This window comes from Theobroma cacao, chromosome 9 (genome assembly GCF_000208745.1).
Source record: "Theobroma cacao cultivar B97-61/B2 chromosome 9, Criollo_cocoa_genome_V2, whole genome shotgun sequence".
Classification (NCBI taxonomy): Eukaryota; Viridiplantae; Streptophyta; class Magnoliopsida; order Malvales; family Malvaceae; genus Theobroma; species Theobroma cacao.
Genome location: NC_030858.1, coordinates 21308521 through 21333694, shown reverse-complemented (window position 1 = coordinate 21333694; position 25174 = coordinate 21308521). Strand labels below are relative to the sequence as shown.

The window sequence follows — 25174 nt, the reverse complement described above, 5'->3', positions numbered from 1 at the left end:
TAGATGTCACAGCCCAAATCTTGGGCTATGACTGGCGCATGGACCCATAGGCATAGCCCATCGAACCCAAGCAAGCCTTTCTATGAAAACTTATTCATTAAACTGCTTGTCTCTCATTTACCTTTAAGGTTCTCAATTCATAATTTTCAAAAATAATTCCTTCTCACGAGTTAAATCATGGCAATCGAGCATATAGTATTCACAAAATAATATTACCATTTGCCTACGTGTGGCAGCACTATTATTCAAACCAAACACATAGTATTTGCAATAACTTTCACGAATTACACTTAAACAATCATAGACACATACAAAAGACGTTGACTATCAGCAGAGTGACTTTAGTAGGGTTACTATCATTGAGAGTCATAGTGAACTACCGAAAGATGAATAGGAGGGAACGCCTCGACCTAGGATCCAACTACCTTCGATTCTATAAACTAAAGCATGAAGTTGAAAAAAAAGGATGAGTATACACCCAGTGAGTGAACATAGGAAGGGAACAAGCATCAATACAGGAAGTTTTAGAAAACATGATGCACTTATGTTGAAAACAATGCAATTTATTTTAATTTCTTCTAAAGCCCTTAATTCAACCCTTGATTATTTAATCCCTTGAGGTCAAGGATTTATAATCCACAATGGAGTTGAAAAGAGTAAAAACTATAGCAAATATCCAATCAAGACAAGCAAAACAAAGGGTTTCTCGTTGCAGCAGAAAGGCATTCTATAGCATATAGTACAATCACATTTTTTATTTTCATAACTTGTCTTTAGCATATATACATGTACACCATCGTCGCCTTACTCAGCTCATGTGCACTCCCTACACACACAAGGCAATATCATCATGTGCATTCCCTACACACACATTTCAATATCATCATGTGCACTCCCTACACGCACATTTCAATATCATCATGTGCACTCCCTACACGCACATTGCAATATCATTACATGCACTCTCGCCCACATCATTCCAGGCATGTGCACTCCCACACCGCACACCACTGGCACCGTCATGTGCACTCCCACACCACACGTGCATGGTTATAGCTATTATACAGCATTATCACTCAAAACATAACACACATATCCACATAATATAGGAACACATGGTCTCATTATATCACATATTTTACCACATAAAACATTTCATCAAGGGCTTGTTCCGATGCACGTTTTAAAAAAAATTTCGATAAAACATTTTAGGTGATTCAATTAAACACGTATGCATTTATCCCAAAACATTTTAATGCAAGTTCACTCACCTTACGATTGCGGGATACTACGTCGTTATTAGTTCTGAGGGGTATCTAGCTATTTTTACTTGTCGGTCGTTCGTTATTTCCTCTGACACGCCGCCACAGTACACTGTCTTTACTTTTGCACTTCCTAGCAATAATCCAAATTCAATATCTTTAGTGTACATCATTTCTACTTCTCTTTTTCATTCAATCGTGAATCCTTATTCAACTAACTTACATCTTGACACATTTTTAACAAAATTGCCTTTATCCTTTGCTTGCGTAATTCTTTAAATTATAATTACCGGTAACTCATTTATGACTCTAGTACATATATTAATCTTTTCTAAGGACATTTATCAAGTTCAACCATCATTTCCACACCAATGACCTAGTATATGGCAGCAATTATAAATTTACTTCCATCAAACATTTTCTAAGTCTACATGTACTACCATTCTCATTTACATGTTGCCACTAAGTATAACATCAATATTCATCCATGCACACCAACACCCATAACCTTGTAAGCCTTTCCTAAAAATACATATCCACACATATCCAAACTTCCAATTAATACAATTGCCTACCAACCATACCCATGACATCACAATAACACTACATATTGCACACAATCATTCTCACAATATTAAACCAATCATAGGTTTCAAATTGTAGCATTAAGCTTACCACTTGGTTTTATCTTGGATTTCACCCAACAAAATTCATAATTTCCTCACACCCATAAACACCATAGCTGCCACAAAATGATTCACACATTATTCCTCCAAAGATTTAACAAACTGGGAGCTTAAAACACAAAAATCCTTACCTTATGTTTCTTGAATCTTGAGACCCACTTGATATTTCTTCAATTACTCTTGAATCACTTACTACTCAATCCTCCCACTTTTCTCTCCTTTCTTTTCTTAGCCAATTCTCTCCATTTTTCTTTTCAAATGCAAGGTGGTAACGTGAAAATAGCATGGGAGCATGAAAATGGCATAGGAGCTGTCATGACCCAAATTTTAGACCATGCCCGGCGCAAGGGCCCAATAGACGTAGTCCACTAAGCCCAAGCAAGCCTATTAATCTTACATGTTCATCATTCCATCATAAACTGCTAAGTCATATTTCATAACTTAGAATCAAAATAATATTAAACATTGCCACCTCATACTGGCATACCAAACAAGTGTATATACATTATCTACAACATGTATCTTAATAATTTACATTAGGTTTGTCTATACACAACAAAAGAATACTCGACTTCCAGAGAAGGGACTTGGATGAATGTACTGCTACTAAATGCCGAGACACCTACCAAAAGATGGATACAAGTCTACGAGGACACCTCGTCCTAGTTACCGGCTGCCTCGTGATATGAAAACATGAAGTTGAAAACAGTGAGTATAAACCCAGTGAGTGAACAAGGTAGGGAACAAGCAACCATAAGGGAGAATTTAAAATCATGATGCACTTGTTTTAAAACAATGCAACTTAATTTCATTCATATTGAAAACCCCTCATTAAACCCTTAAATATTAATCACTTGGTAATGATGAACCCATACATAATAAATAATTTGAAAAAATGAAGGCTTCAGTGATACTCAAGCAAGTCAAATGCGACAACGAATCTTCGCTGCAGTAAAAATTCATTCTCGCTACAGTTGCGACATTGGGATTAAGTTATTAGCCGAACGAGGGTTCCTCAACTGGCCAAGGGTTTCTCACCAAACCTACTCATTTTAAACTTAATTCATGTTGGAAGTCCAAGCTCAACTATGGTACCAAAGAAATGGAAAATGGAGTAGCAACCAAACCAAAAAGGAAACAAAACAGAAAGTTTTTCGTTGCAGCGAGAATGAATCTCACTGCAACAAAATTTTGGTCCTAAAACAGAATGTTTCTCGCTGTAGCAAAAAGCTGCAGTACCTTTCTCGCTGTAGCAAAAATGGATTCTCGTTGCAGCGAGTTTTCGGCCAGCCTACCCCTTCAAAACCCTAGAGTTTCTTGCTGCAGTGAAAATGAATCTCGCTGCAGCGAGAAACAGAGCACCAAGAAAAAAGTTTCCCTTCACTCAAAAAAGGCCATCTTGCTAAACCAACAAAATCAACATAAAACACATGAAAATTCCCAAAGTGCAATGTATCAAATTTCACACATATGTCAATCATATATCATATTCATGAGCTTTCATTTCATAAGTATAGATATGCATAATTACATAGATAAACATCAATATCATCAGAGTTACACCCAGCTCATGTACATCCCCCCACATCGTGCACATAGCCGGCGCCATCATTGTATCCCCCCACATCGTGCACAATCAGTGCCATCATGTACATCCCCCCACATCATGCACACGAGCATTATCATCATCCACCTCTCACACCACCATCATCACTAGCATGTGCATCCCCCACATTGTGCACACACGCGGTTACAGTCATTATACACAATATCAATCATCATGCACAACACACGTATATATTTATCATCATAATGCAATAGTGCATGAATCCATACCAATCACATATCCCCACATAAAACCATTTAACAAAAGCTTGTTCCCAAGGCACTTATTTTTATGAAAAACTTTATAATTCATTCAAATGTGTGGCAAATACATTATATTCCCAAAACAAGTTTTGAAGGCAGTTCACTCACCGACATATTGTTGAGCCTTTTGCTGACTCTAATTCCCCTAATGATCCAATTGGGGTGATGGGGCTTCGTTAGAACCTACCATCAAATTAACATTACCATAATGTCAATTCATACTTATAAACTCTAAAAGTTATCCCTTAGCAAGCTTTCAATTGCCACTTTAAATGGCTATCTATGTTCACTATCTTAATCACTATAAAAGGAATGAACATACTCAACAATAAAACAGCTCATAATCCCAATTACTAGTCATTATTCACAGCTAAAAATCAAGCTTAGTTCACCACTCACCCTAGGGTTTCTTTGTAGTTGAATTCTCTTCCAATAGCTTCCAAACAAATGGTGTAATTTTCTCTTTCTCTCTCTAAAATGCCTAACTAGTGAGAGAAAGTATGGAAATAAGATTTATCAAGGGTTTTGAAGTGAGAGAGTGAAAGAATAGAAGGATTCTAGTCAAAAGGGCACAAAGGTATGAAAATTAAAGTTAGAGAGAGAAAATTATGCAAGTTCCATATCAAGCTTCCATGGAGGTTGGAAGTAACGTGAATTGAGAGGAGAAGAAGAAGAAGAAGAAGCTGCTAGAATTTCAAGAAGCTGCTGGAAGGAGAAGATATTTATAGCCCAAGCTTATCCACTCCTTTAGAAATTACGAAAATGCCTTTAATAATTTAGCTTGTCTTTCTCCACCCCTATATGCAATCTTTTTACTCTTTTGACACTAGGACAAAGTCCATAATGGTCTAGACATGTTTGGGTTTACGAAACTTGAAAAATTTTGACACAAGGTAAAAATGACCATTTTACCCTTGTAGTGAAAATTATTGTCATTTCTAGTTTTCTTTTTGTTTTCATCATTACAAATCATTTATGTGGTCTTATGCTTATTTAGACCTTAAAATATCATAAAACTTTCTTCTAGGAGCTTATTAGAGAAAATGACGAAACTACCCTAGCCCGTGTTATTGTGACTATACCTAATTACGAGCCTATAGAGGTCAAGGTCTCATAGGAGCATGAAAGAGAAAAAGAAAATATCTACTGGAGAAGATAAGAACCGGTCATGGATAAGGAAGTAAAGAGTCAAAGCTTCCTTTGGAAGCTTTGACCAAACTAATGGCAAAATTACCATTTTGCCTTTCAAGGTTTTCACCATTTTTAATTGTATCCTCCCACAATCTTTTAAATTTCAATTTCCTTCTATTATCTTATTTTGCACATGTACAACCGAAATATAAAGTTTGTACTCCAACGCAATGTCCCCATAATATTTAAAATAGTTACTTACACGTGTTAGCTTTATTTAATAAGGACATGCGAGCCCAATTAACGTCATTTTCCTCTGAAATTTTCTCGTTCTTCTTCTCCCCCACTTAGATTGACCATATACTCCTTCTTCATGAAAAATTTTACATTAAATAAAATATTAATATTTTATTAAAAAAATGTTATTTTATTATAAAATTTTTCACTTGTCTCCTTATCACCCAAAATGTCTTATTGTGCCTCGATTCACTTCCGAATCACTTTTTATCTTGCTAATTCTTTCTCAATAAAAATATTATTATTTTATTATTATTTCTTCATATGCAAAATATTTTCTCCAAACTATTCCTTTCGCCTTTCATCACTTTTAAACACTTTAATTAACCTCAATTGGCATCCAATAAGCTTTATTAGCCACCTTATCAAAGTACAAGGTATTACATTAGAACATAGAATGCTTCCTAGAGCATTCTGTTGGCTAGTTATCAACACCACATTCAAAGGGTATCAATACCTTAATTAAAATTTCCCTGATTTCTAACAATTTCTAGATTTTTGACTTCCAACAAAAGGTTTAATCAATCCTCAATCAAAATATCCTAATTTTATATACAAAACAAGTCATTAAACACATTCAAACATAAATTCTTCCAAATCATTCTACAAACAAGTAAGAATCAAATTTGAGTTTAAAATCTAACCAAACAAATATCATTTAAGGGTTCAAACTCATACTTAGCAAGCTTATAATGTCAAGCCCAGCTCTACAATATGTTTATTATGCCATTCCTACATAAGAATGCATGTTTGTTTACTTGAGTACCTCCAAAATTGTTAAAAGACGGTAATGTACCAAATGGTACAATTAAGTTGAATTAAGCCTCGAACTAGTCCAAATAGAGATTTTAAGATGAAATTGAGAATTTTAAAACCCCAAAATGACTTAAAATGGTGATTCGAAGTTTGAGGACCAATTTGGAGTTAAATTAGAATTTTCATGACCTAGGGGTAAAATGGTCATTTTGCCACCCGAGGTTAAGATGTGAGTGTTGGATGAAAATTTTGACTAAGATTGATCATTTGAAGTGTAATTTGAGTTTAAGAAGTGAAAATTTTTAATTTCGGCATTTTTTCGAGCATAAGGGCAAAATAGTCATTTTACCACCTTAGGGGTAAAATTGTAATTTTACACCACCCAACACTTGTCCAACACATGGATTTTACCCAATATTATCATGGATAATTGAGGAAATTTAGGTGGTAGAGAGAAATTGCTTAATGGGTAAGTATGACACATGGACCAATGGAATGGTGACATGTGTCAAATTTTCATCCATTTATTATTTGGCTTAAAAATCAGCATAAAATCAGCCCATTTCTCTTCATATGGCCGGCCAAAGCAAAAACAAAGGAAGAAAAGAAAGAACAAGAACCCTAGGGTGAAAATTCAAAAGAAAATTGGTGGATTTCAAGTAATCAAGCAATCAAAGGTAAAATTTCTTGATTTTGACTTGTGATCTACCTTTCCCATACATTCTTTTGCATTTTCCATGGTTGAATCACATGATTTCATGATGGGTATCTTGCTGGCTGAACACTTAGAGAGAGGTTTTGATGCTTGATTTGGTTAGATTTCAATGTATTTTAGTGTTTTTAGTTGATTGGTGATGTGTAGCATGAAAATCAAGCAAGAAAAATTCATGTTCTTCCATCACCCATCATTGGTCGAATTCTCCATGTGGAATATTGAGGATGATTTTAATTTTATTTCAAGTGATTTGGTTAGGAATTAGTGATTTATGGTGTGAGAATCAAGTAGGAAAAAGTATAGTGTTGATGTACCCACCATGGCCAAATTTTCCAAGAGAAAATGTGAGGATGATTTTGCCATATTTCAAGTTATTTAATTTGTGTTTGATGATTTGGAGTATTGGGGAAAAAATGAAATTATTTGGAGTTGAATTGGACGTATTGGCCAATTAATCGGGTGATATATCGAATTAGGCCAATACTGTTTTATTTAGGTACATAATTGAATTTATATTGAGCATCGTATTTAGATAGTTACCCGAGTATTTCACATCCCATTTTATGCATTAGTATAGAGTCTGAATTGGTTTTATAACAATTTAGCACAAATGTAGTAAATGGCTTATTGTGCATTATGTCTAGGTGGTGAGCATTCTGGCAAAAGTAAAGAAATAGTACCCGAGGATCAAGAATCGAAGTACTCAAAATTTGACTCCCAAAATAGTGAGTAACCTTACTATCATCTTAATTATCTAAAGTAGTTTTTATTTGTTTTTGTGATTTTATAGAAAAATGTGTTTAAATGGTAAATCTTAAGGTTTTATAAACAAAATGTGTTTAAATGAAATGATTTTATAAATTGTCTTGAAATTGAATGATGGTTTTGAAAATGGAGTAATTAGAGACTAATTGTTGTGTTATAAATCATGGTTTGAATTGAATGGCTTATGATAATATTGACATGAATGGTTGAATTGGTATCTGTGTTGAAAATGAATAAATTGTTATTTGCCTTGATAGGCTGGATAATGATAAAATTGCCATGTCATGTTGTTAAATTTTATTGAATTAGTGGGTTATTGATTAGTCGCTGCAATGGACGGGTTCCGTGGACTAGCCTATTAAAGGGGGCACGGTAACCCTATTATATTCATACCTCAGTATGAGAGGCGCGGATGGATAACTCTTGAGGTTAACACTTTAGAGTTCACTTCACGCTAAACCACCATGTGAGAGTGAACTCAGCTAACGCCAAGGAACGGTTATGTTTTCAAAATAAAAACATGATTTATGCATACATCACTTTTTAACAACCTTAGTGGACTCGGTTGGAATAGCCCTCGGCCAAGGTATCCCTGATAACTGAGTATGAGAATGATTTTGGCACGAGCCAAAGTTTTAAGAAATTCATAAGCCATGTTGATTACTCAATTTATATGAATTGATTTTATTTAGTTGAAATGAGTTGAAAGGTGATGAATTACAGTATGTTAAACTATTTTATCTGTCTCCATTTACTCAGCTTTAGATATTTTAAATGGTATTTGTTTACTCAACGGGATTATATAATCTCACCACCCTCCTTTTCACCCATTTCAGGCTCAAGATAGTCGGTAAATAGCTCATTTCGTTGTGGGCTACAGTTGGACTTGCATCCTCAAAAACTATAAGTTTACCGCTTTTGATACTTTTGGTCGTTCGTGGGCCCACATGTCATTGTAAATTAAATTTTATGCTTTGGTTATCTATATTACAGTATGTATGAATTTATTTAGCTTTTACGCTACAAAAATTATTTACCGGTAACTCTATAAATATTATTTTATAAGAAAATAGAATATTTTTTTAAATACTTTTATTATATTCAAATAGTTATAATTTCACTTTAAATGAATGTTTTAGATATCTAAACTTATTTTTTATTATGAAATATGTGTTTTCCACTCACATACTACATTTTTAGCTAGTTTTGAGACTTTCGAGAAAAAATGACCAAAATGCCCCTGTGAGCGAAAAATTATTTTTCTATTGTTTTGATTTGGAAATAGTTTATAATCTCTCAAAACATGATACTTAACAATTGTTTCTCACAAGGGAGGTGAGAAAACTGATATTAAAGCCTTGTAGAGTTTCGGTTGGCATTCTAGGTAATGAATGTCTATCGGAACATCGCGGCGATTGTCATGGGCTCGAGGAAAGTATCGGGTCATGACATATAAACTTATGGAGTTCTATCTTAAGTAATACATAATAAAACATTGATAATGGTATGGTCCCCACTATCTAAGACAAACATTAATAATGGTGCAATCCCCATTATGTTGGACAGAACATTGAAAATGGTATAGTCTTACTATCTTAAATGACTCTTTGATAATGATACAGTCTCCACTATTTTGGACTATGCATTGATAATTGTACAGTCTCCATTATCTTGGATGACACATTGATAATGGTAGAATCCCCACTATCTTGGACAACACATTGATATTGGTATAGTCCCCATTATCTTGGATGACACATTGACAATGGTACAATGCCCACTATTTTGAAAGAAATTAAAGGTAACACCATTATACAACAAAATAGACATCACCATTATACAACGAAATAGACATTGTGCCTACTGTCACTAACTACAGGTTCTAAACTTAAGAGACTCCACTGAAACATTATAAATAGAATTTGTAGGGTAGACTATTTCATCTACCCATAATGAATATATCTAGACATGTAACTCATACAATGTCATTTTAAGCACATGAGTTTCACATCACTCACTTTGTTCAATTATACTCTAAATGATTTATGAAGTATGTGATGAGCATAATGAAATATATTTATGCATACCAATGTTCATTTTCAAATTTTTCATAATTATGAACTAAAAATTTCTTCATGACCATTCAAATTTACAAGTGACCATGCACATGCAACAAGAACAAGTTAATAAGTACTTTCATCATGAGACAAAGTTGTTCAATCCATCAATCATCATAAACTCATGGGTGGCAATCATTTTTCTCTTGTAAGCTTATTATGCTTTAAAGATATCGATTCAAGTAGTCCAAAACTTATCAAGCTCGAGGGAGAATGAACAAATAATTATGCGATTTGATATTCAAGCAAGAATAGGCAAACAAATCAAAACTCTTAAACCAAACAAATAAATACCTTTTGATATAGAAATTACCAATATTCCTTTGTGTGTCAAGGAGCATTCTTTTTCAAGAGTTTGTTCCTCCTTGTTCTAGCACACCTATAAGAGATATTCTCATTTGATTTTGGTATCGAAACTTCTTTGGATCCTTGAGGATTAATCTTAACAAATATATGCATAAAACAAGTACTTAAACATTGAAGATAAATTAAATAATGAATGCTAAATTAATGAACTTATGAGACTTTCTACATCTAATGTCTTTATTTTCCTTTCATAATATTTTCAATTTTATGTTTTCCTCTTCTAATCGATTATAATTTCTTTGAAGCATTTCAACATCAACTTTCAACTGATTGTTTTCTTCCATCAATGAATTATTCTTAATTCTAAGTTTTGTAATTTACTCTTTTTGACTTAAGCTTTATTCTAGAAATGAAAAAGCTAGTTATTCAAGGTACTCCCTAATCCTTTATTTGTAAAAACAAGTGATCATGGGAAGAAAATCATAGTTTGATGTTGAGCCACAAGATTATCTAAACTCTTTATCTTCACTTGCTGAATTTTGATCCAAGAGATCATATTTTTTTAGCTCTTTTTCTAGAGGTTGTCCATATAGTTCTTCTAGCTTTTCCCATATTTCTTTGGCACTCACACAACTTTGAACTTGATTGTATTGTTTTTCTTCGAGTTCACTATAAACGGGGTGCATTGCTTAAGCATTAAGTTAAATAAAATCAAAACCATTTGAATCCCAACTGCCCATGTCTTTCTTTATTTTGTGTGATCTATTCTTAATTTGCTTCCAAGCTTCATAATCTTTATCAATGATGAAGTAGTTCATTCTATATCTCCAAATAAAGAAATCTTCACCATCAAAAAGTGGAGGCTCTAAAAGTGATGGTCCTTTTTCGATGGTTGGCTCATGAGAGTTGATTGTCATATCTTGGATCTTGTAGTCATCAAGTTTCATAAGACAAAAATTTACAACTTCATTATCTTCCTCTTCTTGTGAGCCATCACTATCACTCCAAGTGGTTTTCATTGCCTTTTTCTTAAAATTTCTTGAAATGTTCTTGTTGTTGTAGCATTTATACTTTGTGTGACCTAGTTTCTTGCATTCATAGCATATCAAGTGATCTCTTGTATGCTCTTTCTTAGGCACATCCCTCCTTGTAGGTTTTCTAGCTCTAAGATTTTTCTTCATAAACCTATTAAATTTTCTAGCTAGCAATGCTATGTCCTCTTTTTGTTCACTCTCACTCTTTTGGCTTCTTTCTTCTTCCTCTACTACGGATTGAAGGGTTGTTCCCTTTTTCTTAACATTCTTTTTCATAGGTTCCTCTCTCTCACTTTTATGCTTTAATATCATCTCATAAGTAAGAAACGATCTTATAAATCCTTCTAGTTTAAAATCATTGAGATTTTTAGCCTTTTGTATAACAGTAGCCTTAGGTCATCAAGATTTTGGTAAGCTATAAAGAATTTTCTTCACAAGTTAAGCATTTGGAAATTCTTTTCCTAAAGCCTTTAGACCTCTTACAATGTTAGTGAATCTTTCAAACATCTCATTAATTGATTCATCCTCTTTCATCCTACAAAGTTCATAGTCATGAGTTAACAATCTAATCTTAGATTCCTTAGCATGATTTGTGCTCTCATATGTGGTCTCTAAAGTATCCCATACTTGCTTAGCATTTTCACACATAGAGACTTTGTTAATTTAACTAGCACCCAAGGCACATATGATAGTGTTATAGGATTCGTAATTAATTTGAATCAATTTCTTATTTCCATTCTTCCATTCTCTCTCAGTCTTAATGACTAATTTGCTATCTACTTCCTTATATGGAACATGTGGACCATCTAATATAACATTCTAAACATCCAAGTTCATAGATTCTATAAACATTTTCTTACATTTTTTTCTATAAAGGTAGTTAGTACTTACAAAGAAAGGTGGCCTTTGGATTGATTACCATTCACCAATCACGATTGCTGTAACCTCCATTTTTAATGATTTAAGCTACTACAACGGATCACTCAAGACAACAGATCACTCAAGGTTGTTAGACTTGCAAAATTGAGCCTTTACTTTGATACCAATTGTTAGTGTAGTAAGCTCAATGCAATAAATATCAAAAGGGGGTGAATTAGTATTTTAAAAATTTTCTTTGCAAGCTCAATGAAGAATAAACCGTTTTTGAAATACAAATTTTCTTCTTGTGTCAAAAGCAAAGTAAATATCAACAATAAATCACAAAGCATAAAAATAAATCAAGACACAAGGATTTTATAATAGTTTAGCTTTCTCAAGTGCCTACATCCACTCCCTTGGCTCACCAAGGAATTTTCAATTCACTAAAAAGATTCTTACTTTTTCATGAGATCAAGTGATAACCTTTACACTAGCTTTTTAATTGGATTAAGTGATAACCCTTATAATGGCTTTTTATGGGATCAAGAGATAAAACTTACAATTGCTTTTTCACAAGATCAAAAATAACCCTTACACCAACTTTTTAACGAAATCAAGTGATAACCCATACACTAACTTTTCAAGATTAAGTTAGAACCTTTACAAATATGTGTGCAAAAAAGTAATAGCAAAGATTTGCCTCACAAAGGCTGGGTGCTAAAAGTTTAAGATTTGGTGTATAAAAAGAAGAAATAATCTCACAAATATCAGCTCAAGGATTTGCAAGTGGATAAGCTTGAAAGGCTTTGAATGCTTGGTGGAAGACTAAAATAAAGTCTAGATAGCTATACAGATGTAGAAGTTTTCTCTCTGGTGTTTTCAAATGTAGTGCTGGTCTTCTCTTACTTCAAAATGAGTCACAGGCAACCTTTTATAGTATCATGGATGTTTGCAGCCATTAGACACAAGTTTGAATTAGATCTGGCCTTTGTTGTGCTTATAGGGTTTACTACCATGCTTCTAAGGTCAATTATGGTTCCTTAAAATCTTCAATTAGGGTTTCCATATTTGACTCTTGAGGTTTTCTACTTGATCCATTTCCAAAAGCTTGTGATTTTCAAAGTTAAGCTTGGTGTAGTCGACTATAGGTGCTTGAAGGTCGACTATGGCTTCTCAAAGCATTGATTCTTGCAAGTGTTCTACCTCAAGGTTAACGATAGCTTCATCAAAGTTAAGTATGGCTACTCAAATCTTGAGTTGGGTTTGCATTCTGTCTCAGGGTTGACTATAGCTTCTATAAAGTCGACTATGGCTTCATGTCTTCGTGATTTTTCATCCATCTTGTCACAAGCTCGACTATGGTGCTTTTAGGGTCAACTATGCCTTCTACATTTCATAATTCTTCAGTTGTTCCTCAACCATTTTTCCATAGGGTCAATTAAAGCTTCTTTAAGGTTGACTCTTACCTTGTGTTTTCAAGATTTCTTGACTTTTTGGCTATTCACTTCAAGTATTTCTTCCTTGCTTCTTTTCTATGGTCAAATATCAATCAAAGCATGTTTGCTCTATATTCACTCAACTGAAGACTCAATGTTTTGGAAAGCTTTGTGATGTTTTCTTATCATGAATGGCTTTTCAAACACTTGAAATGATTTTAAGAGGGTTAAAAATATAAGCTAGACAATTTCAAATGCTTGTTATTAAAGTTAAGATGTCAAGGAATTTTGTCAAATAAAAACATAAGATATCTCAATGCTAATAACCTATAAATATATAACTTAAGTTGCACATTAAATACATAACAAAACGTGTGATTAGCATTGAAAAACCCCTAAAAACAATCCATAAAACCCCAACAGGCAAGTGAGAAAATTTGGAAGAGTTCTAAAACTTTAAGAATCAATTTTCACCTTTTAACCGTGTAAGTTGTCGATCTCTCGTTTCTCAACCAATTTGGCTTCTATTTTCTTCTTTGTATAGTGTGACTCTTTTTGTTCTTAGCCTTGATTGAGGATTGAAAAATTATTGTTTTAATCCTTATGAGAATCAATGAAAAGAATAAACCTTGTAAAGTTGCACCTTGGTGAAAAAGTTGATGCTTTTGTTGCCGATTGGTGTAGATTGGTATTCTTGGTTGTGTTTTGATCTCTTTAGGTGAAAAGAGAGATTATATTGTCTTTCTCCTAGCTTGCACTAGGCTCTACAAGCATAACCAATCCTAATCTCCATGAGAGTTACTTATAACTATCATTCATATGAATTGCCATAGAGGTTGGACACTTAAACAGCTTATGGTTTGCTACAACCCAACTTGTGAAGAAGATTTAATTATACTGGTAATCTTGTGATTTCGACTCCAAGGAATCAAGGTACTATAACCTTTATCCTCTAATTGGGGTCGATTTATGATAAATATACAAAGTAAGATTTTTCTTATGGGAACATTTTAAAATTTTTATTGCATACATGAAATATGATTGCATGACATTATTCCACTTTTTCGTAAGAATAAGAGCTAAGGTGATACTCGTGGCATTATAATTGGTAAAAAAACTTCTTTAGTTATGATTTTGGTTTATATTTTGGATCTTTCACTTAGTTCATGGTGTTGTGTAAAGGAAGTATCCAAGGGTGATGTTGGCAATGGCATATTAGAAACAAAGGGATGGGTTTGAATTTTAGTGATGGACAAGCATTTCATGAAGACATTTATTAATCTTTTGTAAAATGATAAGGTGGGTGAGGTCGAGTAGAAACGAGAAGACAATGCAAGTTTTCCATATAAAAGATTGCCTTATAGACAACTGTATTATCAAAAATAGTAAAGATAGGAGTCATACAAGAGCTAACTATCAAAGGGCTGCCCCAATGATGAACACCATGTCGATAGTAGTTGTTTAACACCAAGAACTAGGAAAGAGTTACCATGTCAAAGAACTACCTAACTATTCATCAAAAGTGGAGTTGAATGATATTAGGTACCTTATTGCTAGTCTAGAATGGAGTTACATTATGGGCTTACTTCATTATTGTTGATTAGAGGGTTGAAAGAGCCATTTCCTTTCATGGTACATGGTAGTAGTCGAACTACCTCAAAGCCTTAGTTTGTCAAGTAAGGTCTTAAGGTGTGATATTAGCATGTTGCTAATGATGATGGCTTGTAAAATGTCATTGTTGGCATTTGTAGGGTATTTTACTGTCGGTTGGAATGCTCTTGAATCTTGGATTTAAGTGAAGAGTTTGGACCATTTAGTTGAGGTTTAGTGTTTTGATTGATAGGTACTAGGGTTCTACCCTCTTGATACTACTGATAGGGGATTTAGATATAGTAATAAGCATGTTTCCCAAATAATGTGGATAGACATTGCTGGCTCGTGCCTTAGTATAGGCCTTGATAAGAATCAATTCATCCCCTTATTGGCCACTACACCCTCCCCTCTACTAGTGCCCACCTTGCATCTAATCACATGTCCTTATATATATTTGGTTGCCGATTCCATGCAAAGGTCTTGACTTTTGTTCTATATAATTATCTTGTTTTATCGTTTTTTTACTTATTTTTGTTTTTCATCAATTTTAAATCTTGTCATTTACAAATTTCATGTTTTTGAATTTTTTTATAATTATTTCATTCATGTTTAATCATGGATTTATTAAAATATTCTGTTCTAATACATTTTGACCTGTTTCCACTCATTTGATGTATATTCATGGTTTCTATCAAATTTTATTTTATTTTCTTGAAAAACCCAAAAGATTTAAAGTTGCTTCACACTAATTTGCTGTTACATTTTGTCTTAGTTATTCTTTATCGAGTTCTTTGTGTTAACTAGTTATCTGTTGACTAAATTCTTCAAAAACCTTAAAAAAATATTTTCTTTATTTTTCGTTGTGCTTTGTATGATTTTTCTTTGATTTTTAATCTTTATTTTGGCACGGTTTCAATTTTGATTTTTATGTTTTTATAGCATCTTTTATATATTATTCAATTAGACTTGTTTATTTTATTAGTTTATTTATGTTTTAATCTATAGTTTTCTTACTTAACAAACGTTATGGATTCATTTTAAGGACTTTTTTATATTTTTGAATATTTATAATTATTTTTGGGTATTATTCTTGCTTCGTCTTGTTCTTAGGCTATGCTTGTGATTGCTTGTTTTGGATGATGACATGCTTTCTAGTTACTTTATGTGTTTTATAGGCTATAAAAAGTGTAAAGGAGCTTTTAGTTTTGTGTTTTAATTATTATTGTTGTATGGTTAACTAAATATTAATTGATGCCAAGTTCTATTTAAGCATGATGGGTACCTAATACCTTTCCATTTTCATGAATACTCTAATTTGGATATTTCTTTAATTACGTATAAAAGAGGTTCCATTGTTTATGAGGGGTCTAACAATTGCTCTTTTGAGTTCTAAGCTCCATAACAAATTTGGGTTTTCATCTTACCACCCATAGGAAAATAAAGAAAAAAAAAAGGAGAAAGAGCTCTTGAACAACTTATATAACATAATCAGAAATTATGTTATTAAAACATATATAGCAACCATAACATATGAATCAATCAAAGCATAGAGCTTGAAACATATGATTCTTAGCAAAAACAAAAATCGTATTTTCCATATCCTCTTATACATCCCTCTCTCTCTCTCTCATTGTATTTTTAGTTTTTTCTTAAAATACCACCATGTTAATTAAAAATTTTAGATTACTTGCCACGCTAGCCATAAAAAGCCATGTCATCAATTTATTGGTCTTTATCGTTAATTTAACGGTGATTATTGATTGAGGGACCAAAACCCACGTTTAATAGAAATATAAGGATCAAAATTCTTGAAATAAAAGAAAATAGACTAAAATTCATAATTTTAATAAGTATATAAGAATCCAATTTGTATTTTAATCATTATATATTGACTTTAGAATCTAAGCACTTATAAAATTTTCATTTAGGATCCAACATTTTATTTAACAAATTTAGGATTCCAACTTCTTAATTTCAATTAAGAAAATTTGGATCACAAAAAATGCAACTTATCATGGTAAGAGTTATGAACTCCATTATTTAGGTAGATTAGTCATTTTATAGGTTAATTTATTTACTAAAAGAAATATTTTTATGTTTTTTTGTTTTATTTTCAAGTTTTTAATTAACCTAAATAAAAAATTGAAATTATAAATTTATCAAAATTAAACATTACATTTTGAACGAAAAGATTTTACTAATGTTGAACCTTAAAATAGATATACAATGAAATGAAAAGCAATTCTCCATTGGTTTCACATTGAATATTCATCTTATTATTTTAGGATATTTAAAAATACTTTTACTTTGTTAAAATGAAAAACACTTTTTCAATATTACCCAAATATTAATTTGAAGTAGATATCTCTAACTTTTACAATTTTTAAGTGCAATAATTGTAAAGTACATAATAAAATAATATATATTTAAAATTTTATGATATTTAAAAAGTGGATGTTCTCTTTGTCTCATTTTTTATGGAATTTAAGATGAAAACTTTAATTCTAATGTATTCTATATTAAACTTTGTTATAAAATTAATTTATCATTATTTTTAATTTCAAAATGTGAAAAAATTATGAAAACTAATTTTGAAATATAAAAAATATAAGATGTAATTTTAAAATATCTAAAATAAAAAAATTAAAAAAAGGAAGAAAATATTTAATTTGAAACAAGCGAGTACTATTGGTGAATATGATTTTCGCCTTGTCCATTGGATTCTTTCCTTTCATAACCGTTGGCCAAATTATCTTTCCTATCTCACCCCTGATCGTGATGGGATGGGTGCTGCTTGCTCACGGGTGGGTTTTTTTGAATTGATGTACACGTGTACGTTAAATGATGAAACCACACCCGGGTGACCTTCCTGCAAGTGGCGTTAACCTTTTTCGTCCTTGCGTTGCCTTACCTTGTGAGTTGTGAGCGATTACCTGGCGGTTATTAACTCAAAACCTCACCCGCAATTGATTTAATGACGGCGTTATGACGAATTTTCTGTTCTGCCATTTGCCTCGGTTATAACGAGGAAACAGACGAGCGCCTTCACATTGGGAAGAAGAATTTTCTTTTTTTACACTTGGAACCCATAACTATTCTTAAATAACCGAAGTTATATTAATTTTTTTTTTATTTCAGGAAAACAGACCATAATCCTGTTCTTTAAATTTGAGGTTTTTTTATTCTTTAAATTGTTATTGTAATAATACTAATATTTATTATTATTATTATTTTATTATACGAATTGGATTATAAAATAAGATAATTTGATTAAATCAAGTTGAATAGTTGAAGGTATTTGATTATAAAGTATTCATTAACATTTTCAACTCAAATATTGAAAAATTGTGATTTTGAAAATTTACGTAATAGTTTTTTTTTATTTTTAATTTTATCATGAAAAAGAATTATGTAAACTAATATCTCTAAAGGAACATCTTAACAATTATAAAGTATTTAAGACGCCAACTCGGAGATATAATTTTAGGTTCTTAAGATTCAAAAACCAAAAAAACAATTGTTCCATTAAATTGTATTTTTCCACTCAAAATTATCAAAATTTGATCCTGTCTTTTCATCTTTGGCTTGTATGTCTTCCACTCAATCCCTAACTTAGGATGTTACAGAAAATTCTTAACGCATGAACAAATTGAATGGCTATGAGAAATGTTGGTGCCACCAAAAATACCATATTCTAATACATTGGAAAGTTGTGCACTTTACATATAGAATAGAATAAATAAATACTTACAATATTTATGAAAAAAAGAATAAATAAATACAATAAATTGGACCACTGCCGAAGCATCTTTAACATGCTTAGGAGTTTGATTCTACAATTGTAAGCCATTCATTTCGCTAAAGATATACCCTATTAAATTATATAAAGGAAAATTTTGTATCATAAGTTAGGATTTGAGCAGAAGAAACTTTGTCTAGAAATAGTATAAAAGCATGATCGTGGATGAGAAGCCACGGTGTCAGTGATGCAGATGCCAGCTAAAAATGATTTTCCTCACTGATAAATATATAATATATTAAGTAAATTATAATGGAATTATGGCACGGGTTATTTTCTTTGGATTCCTATGGATAGTTTGGTTAAACAAACGCAATTATTTTCATTTAAGGAGAGGGGACCCCACTCGACTCCAACTCAATCAAGGAATTCATGACGAATCTCAATGATCAATCATTTTCCACAGGAATGATCTCAATCACCTTATAAACCTTGGAGCAAAGCCACTAGCAATAAGATAGTTCAGCGGTAAAATTAATAATAATAATTATTCTACTTATTTAAAGTTATGGATTGTTTAGTAATGATAACAGGAAATACAATAGTCTCATTCTCATTTACTTATGTTATTTGGATTTTTTGACGTTAAATATTAGCAGTAATCCTATTTTTTTATTCAACTAAAAAAGGTCGGGGAAAACAGTGATGTTAAGAGGGACAGAGGCTGAGACGCTGGGGCAAGTGGGACTTGGCAGTCCTTCCCCAAAACGACAAAGAAAGCTCATGTGCATACAGTTACCTATGAAAATTGCCCTATTTCCCCCACTCTGCGCATCTCTTTTCAGTCACAGTTCCTCGTGCTAAATATAAAATAAAATAAAAAGTCTCGGGGAGAAAAATACTAAAATAAATGCAAAAAAGATTAGCTTTTGAAATTTGGTGGAGCGAGCGTAAGGAAAGGAGGAAAAAGTTGACAGACAGATGAAAAAGCAAAAACATAATAAAAAAATTTAAAGAAAATAAAAGGTTGAGAGAGAAAGTGTGAAGAAAGAGAGAGAGAAAGTGGGTTAATACCAATGGGCAAATTTAATTTGGATTTTTGTGGAAACCAAAGAAGACCCACTTCTGCAAAAGTTTGGCCTTTAAAGTTTAAGGGGTCTGTCTTCTTCACCGCTTTTGGTTTTAGACTTTGGTTTATGGTGTGGGTAATGGTGCTTCAGCTCTAACCAATTTGCACTGCACCGGGGGTGCGTAGGATAACCGAGCATTAACCACAGAGACAAGAGGAAATCTTTGGTTTGGGCTACCAACAAAAAGAAAAGAAAAAAAAAAGAGAATGGCGGATGTGCATTTTAGCAGAGGGTGGACGAGAAGAGGAGTGCTGCTAGTGGTTTTCTGCTTTCTGGGTTCGATCTCGCTATCTTGCGCGGCCAGGCCAGGTGTGTCGAGGCAGAGGCTTCAAGTACAAAAGCACTTGAACCGCCTGAACAAACCTGCTGTTAAAACGATCGAGGTAGGCCGAGTTTTTCTGTCTTTCGTCTCAGTTTGTTTGCTTCAAGGCTTCAAGCCATTTTTTAAGGAAAGGAAAAGGAGCGGAAGTCAAGGAAGGGAAACGTTCTTTGTTTTTTTTTTCTCCTTTTTGACCTTATTTTCTATGCGGTTGGATATTTTTGCCCTTTTGTATTATTTTGAAAATACACTACTATCTTTTTTAAAAACATTTTCATGCTCCTCTCAACTAGACTTGAATATATTTTTGGTTTTTTTAAGCAATTTTGACGGCAACCAAACTGGGAATAAATGCAGAGGAGTAGATACATTTTTCGTGAATATCAAGGTTTTTGAAGCTACTATTTGACGTTTTGATTATTTCATTCTCCTCTTTCTACGCAGTTATTGTGGAAATAAAGCAATTTAGTGCAGAAGTAAGACATGAGTAGTGATAAAGGATTTATAGTATTTCTTTGTTTTTTTTAATTTCTATTTTTACCACACCTGTTTGAAGATAGCAAAATCTTTTGACTGCATTAATAGTAGTAATTTCTTGCTTGTGAACTGGTGTAAGATGTCCAGACTTCTAACCAATGTTGTGGTTTTGTATGGTCATATGCAGAGCCCGGATGGGGATATTATAGATTGCGTTCACATCTCTCACCAGCCAGCCTTTGATCACCCTTTTCTTAAAGACCACAAAATTCAGGTTCATTCTTCACCTTTTTCCTGTTATCCGGCAGCTTTCCATCTAATTGGAACTGGAGTGTTGATTCTTTGTATTGGTGCATCAGATGAGGCCTAATTACCACCGAGAGGGTCTTTTTGATGAGAACAAGGTCTCTGAGAAACCCAAAACGCACTCAAACCCTATAACTCAGTTGTGGCACGTGAATGGTAAATGTCCTGAAGGGACCATACCCATCAGAAGAACTAAGGAACAAGATGTTTTGAGGGCAAGCTCAGTCAAAAGATATGGTAGGAAGAAGCATAGGGCCATCCCTCAGCCCAGGTCTGCTGATCCTGATCTCATCAATGAAAGTGGTCATCAGGTATTACAAATTAGTTTTACTTTCCTTTCTTTTCTTCCACTTGACAGTTTAAACTCATTGATTTTGTCATCTATTTCTTCTTACTTTCGTTTTGTGTTTTGGTATGTTTGGCTTTTATATTGGGGGGCGATTAGCATGCAATAGCATATGTGGAAGGGGATAAGTATTATGGAGCAAAAGCAACCATAAATGTGTGGGAACCCAAAATACAGCAGCCTAATGAGTTCAGCTTGTCCCAGCTGTGGATTCTTGGAGGTTCTTTTGGTGAAGATCTAAACAGCATTGAAGCTGGTTGGCAGGTAATTATAATAATCCTCATTTGATTAACCATAATGGAGCCGAGAATGGAGACGGTTTTATATTCCAGTTTATTTTAATTCTTATACATGTAAACAGGTCAGCCCAGATTTATATGGTGACAACAATACAAGACTTTTCACCTACTGGACTGTAAGTTTCTGCAACTACGGCTGGATCATTTTTATGGGTATTTTTGGGGTTTTCCTCACTATTTTGCCCTGGTGAATATGTTACAGAGCGATGCATATCAAGCCACAGGCTGCTACAATCTCCTCTGCTCAGGTTTTATTCAAATTAACAGTGAAATAGCAATGGGAGCAAGTATATCTCCTGTTTCAGCCTATCGGAATTCCCAATATGATATCAGTATACTTGTATGGAAGGTAAAAAAAAAAAGAACTCAAATATCTAGAATTACAAAAACTTTGGTGATAACATTCATTAAGATTTAAAAATTAGCCAACGAGGAAGATGTAGTTGATACTGCCAAGGATGCATGTGATGTGAGCATCAGTGGAAATTGTCCTTTTCGAAGGAAGCTAACGTTGCCTGTTGCAATGCATTCTCGTCTTTTGGCAGTATCAGCCAGCCCAAGCGGTGCTTGTAGTTATATAATTGAGGGTATGGAATCAGAAACATCATTGTGGTTCAGAGTTGCCGAGAATCTTTTGCATTATTTTTCTGATGACATATTTTTGGACACTTAATGTGATTGATTTGAGAGTGCATGCGCCTTTCTATTTATTTTTAGTGCATAAAGCAGAATAAAAACAACAGTTTTTGCTTTTCAAGCCTCCCCTTCTTTTTGTGAAAAGAGAAAGAGGGGGTGGGGGGTGTTTATCCTTTTGTTCTAAATCCTGCCTTTTCAAGTTAATCAACTTTGCTTCTGCGTCGAAATGTCATGTGATGATGATAATATGGGCTTAAACTGTATCGGAAACTGTTTTGTAGGATCCAAAGGAAGGGCATTGGTGGATGCAGTTTGGTAACGACTATGTGTTGGGTTATTGGCCTTCGTTCTTATTCTCTTACTTAGCGGACAGTGCTTCCATGATAGAGTGGGGAGGTGAGGTTGTGAATTCTGAACCAGATGGTCATCACACTTCCACTCAAATGGGCAGCGGCCGTTTTCCTGAAGAAGGTTTTGGCAAATCAAGTTATTTCAGGAATATACAGGTTGTTGATGGCTCCAATAATCTCAAAGCCCCTAAAGGGCTTGGCACATTCACGGAACAATCAAACTGCTATGATGTACAAACAGGCAGTAATGGGGATTGGGGTCATTACTTTTATTATGGGGGCCCTGGGAAAAACCCCAATTGTCCTTGAGGAAAAGCACCTTTTTACCGCCCTGTTCCCATGTATCATTCAGCCCCTAGTGTACTTTCTCCTCCCTTCTATATACCCCTTTTTTACTATTAGGTTGGTTAGTAACATGTGACCTCTCTAGCGGGAAGTTTTGACTCCTTTGCTTTTTACTTGAAAGGATCCTCCATGTAAGTGGTTGGGAATGTGGCCAAGTTTCTGAAAAGCCTAAAGAAACAGGCCTTTGTTATTCTTTCTTGTATTTTATTTGTTTGTTTACTCCGTTCTTGGAGTGGTTTGTTAATGAACTTCTTCCTAATCTTGCTCTCGCAACGAATTGACGTGAATGCTGCTTAGAACGTTCCATTTCCACGAGTTCCGTTGGATCATCTTTCACGGCGAAGGCAACATTGCTGCCTGTCAGTATCTTCAAACCAAAACCAATAATGAGGATCCTTTTGCTTGCAAATAGCCCTTCTCTTTGTTGAAGTGTTCGGAACTAAAACCAATAGTGGGTCCCCAACCTTCTTTGGCTTTTGGGCCTCTTGGCTCATCAGAACGAGGTACTATCTGAAAAAGCTAGTTTGGATAATGGTAGCTACATGTGAGTGGATGACAGTGCTTTTTTAATCACTGATAGGCCCTCTTTCTTTTCTACAGAACCCCACCACCTCTACTTCAGAAAGCCCCATCACGGTCACGGAGGCAGCTAAATCCTATTGTCTATCCTTTTGAAACTATGCTAGGTTTCTGCAAACTTGGACTCGACCAAATGAAATGATAATTTTGTTTTCCCCTTTTCGGGGTGAAGAGTGAAGACTGAAAGGAATCTCTCAATAGGCCTTAAAGTTGGACACATTTTTGAGAGAAAAAAATAAAATATAAAAGTGAAAATTGGGTCCTATTTGGTTCACTAATTTAAGTTCATTACCTCTTAACTATCATTTATAAGTATAAGATTAGCAATATTATACTTAATTTAAGTTCATTACCTCTTAATTATCTTTAATAAGATCGCTTTTTACACGTTAGAATGGTGATTGACGAGTCTAGTATAAAGTTAATGAACTTGACTTTAATCTAAAGTTATATTTTAATGACTTAATGTAATAAAAAGTAATGAACTAGATGGAATGGAGACGTGTAGGTAGAAGGAGACATGGTAGCAATTTTTAGAGTTTTCATTGACGTGTTTTTTTTTTTTTTGGATTTTTACAGCTTGGTTTTAGGGTATTTTTGACATTGCCAAATTCTTTTGGAGGATTTTCGACAAGAGAAAATGGGATGAGGAAGAGAAAGAGAGAAAGCACATGACAATTGGGACTTCGGGCCCGGCTCAAGGGGCTAAAGTGGCCTTATCACACAAAATAACGACAACATCAATCTTGCCGCATGTTCAATGGGTTTGGTAAGAAAAAATTGTTTTCGACCTTCAAGAGTTTAGGTGGATACAAGGATGTACTGATCTTTTCTTACATTTTTTTCTGAAATATTTTTTACAATAATTTTTTTATAAAATATTATCAAGTGTATATGGTTGTTTAGTACTTAGTTTTTTTTATAAAATTAACGAAAATATCTTTGTACTTTTTTGTGAAAAAAATAGAAGATGAGGGGATGAGACAAAAAAAATAAGAAAAGAAATAAGGGTTAATCACACATACCGTATCGGAATTATGATCCAATGCTAAACTTGGTACCTAAAATGTAAAAATTTGTAATTAGTACTTGACTTTTACTTATTGTAAATGGTATCCACTTAAGACTAACTTTATTAGTCAAATAAGTAATGTGGTGAAAAATAGCTAATAGAAGTTTAAACTTTGTTTTTGATTAGAATGAATAATCCAAGAGGGGGAGGGTGGGTGAATTGGATTTTTAAAGATATTCTTCACAATAAACTCTAAAAAGAGTTGTACCGAATATTTAGATGATTAACAATTCAATAAATATTTAATTGAAAGTAAATGCAATAAGGATAAAGAGTGAGAGGTAAAGAGAATTGAAAACTCAATTTATAAAGGTCAGGACCCTTCCTCATTGTGCCTATGTCATTTCCATTGGCTTGTTAAGGAGCTTCAACCACTATTAAACTTCAACCAATAAAAATATCTTTTGAAGGTTAAGGTGTAATTTTTTTTTTTTTATAAAGGTTAGGGTATAACCCATTAGACCTAAGCAAGCCTTTAACATTCATACATAAATAGAACAATCATATAAATCATTAAATGTTCATTCATATATCATATAAATTGTAGAAAGGAGCCATCACGTCGTTCTGAAATGCAGCCTCATAATGTGTGGAAACACTCACATGCTTATATCATGTTATTTCAAAACATAATTTAGAAATCATATTTGATACGTGAGTTTGCACCTTGTGTCATAGGCCAAATCCTGAGCCATGATCGACGCATGGACCCAATGGGCCCAGCCCACTAAGCCCAAGCAAGCCTCTTTAC

General features: G+C 33.5%; 1 protein-coding gene and 1 long non-coding RNA gene across 2 annotated transcripts; both read left to right on the top strand.

Annotated features, from left to right (window-relative positions):
- Window positions 6651-8355, top strand: LOC108663420. The gene is made up of 3 exons (XR_001929402.1): window positions 6651-6678; window positions 7361-7441; window positions 8318-8355. It is a non-coding gene; the product is annotated as an uncharacterized LOC108663420 (long non-coding RNA).
- LOC18589144 lies at window positions 19664-23037 on the top strand. The gene is made up of 7 exons (XM_007013989.2): window positions 19664-20077; window positions 20678-20764; window positions 20850-21107; window positions 21242-21406; window positions 21504-21557; window positions 21644-21790; window positions 22359-23037. Exons 1-7 carry the CDS (start codon window positions 19901-19903, stop codon window positions 22734-22736), a joined length of 1266 nt encoding a protein of 421 aa, XP_007014051.2. The 5' UTR covers window positions 19664-19900; the 3' UTR covers window positions 22737-23037.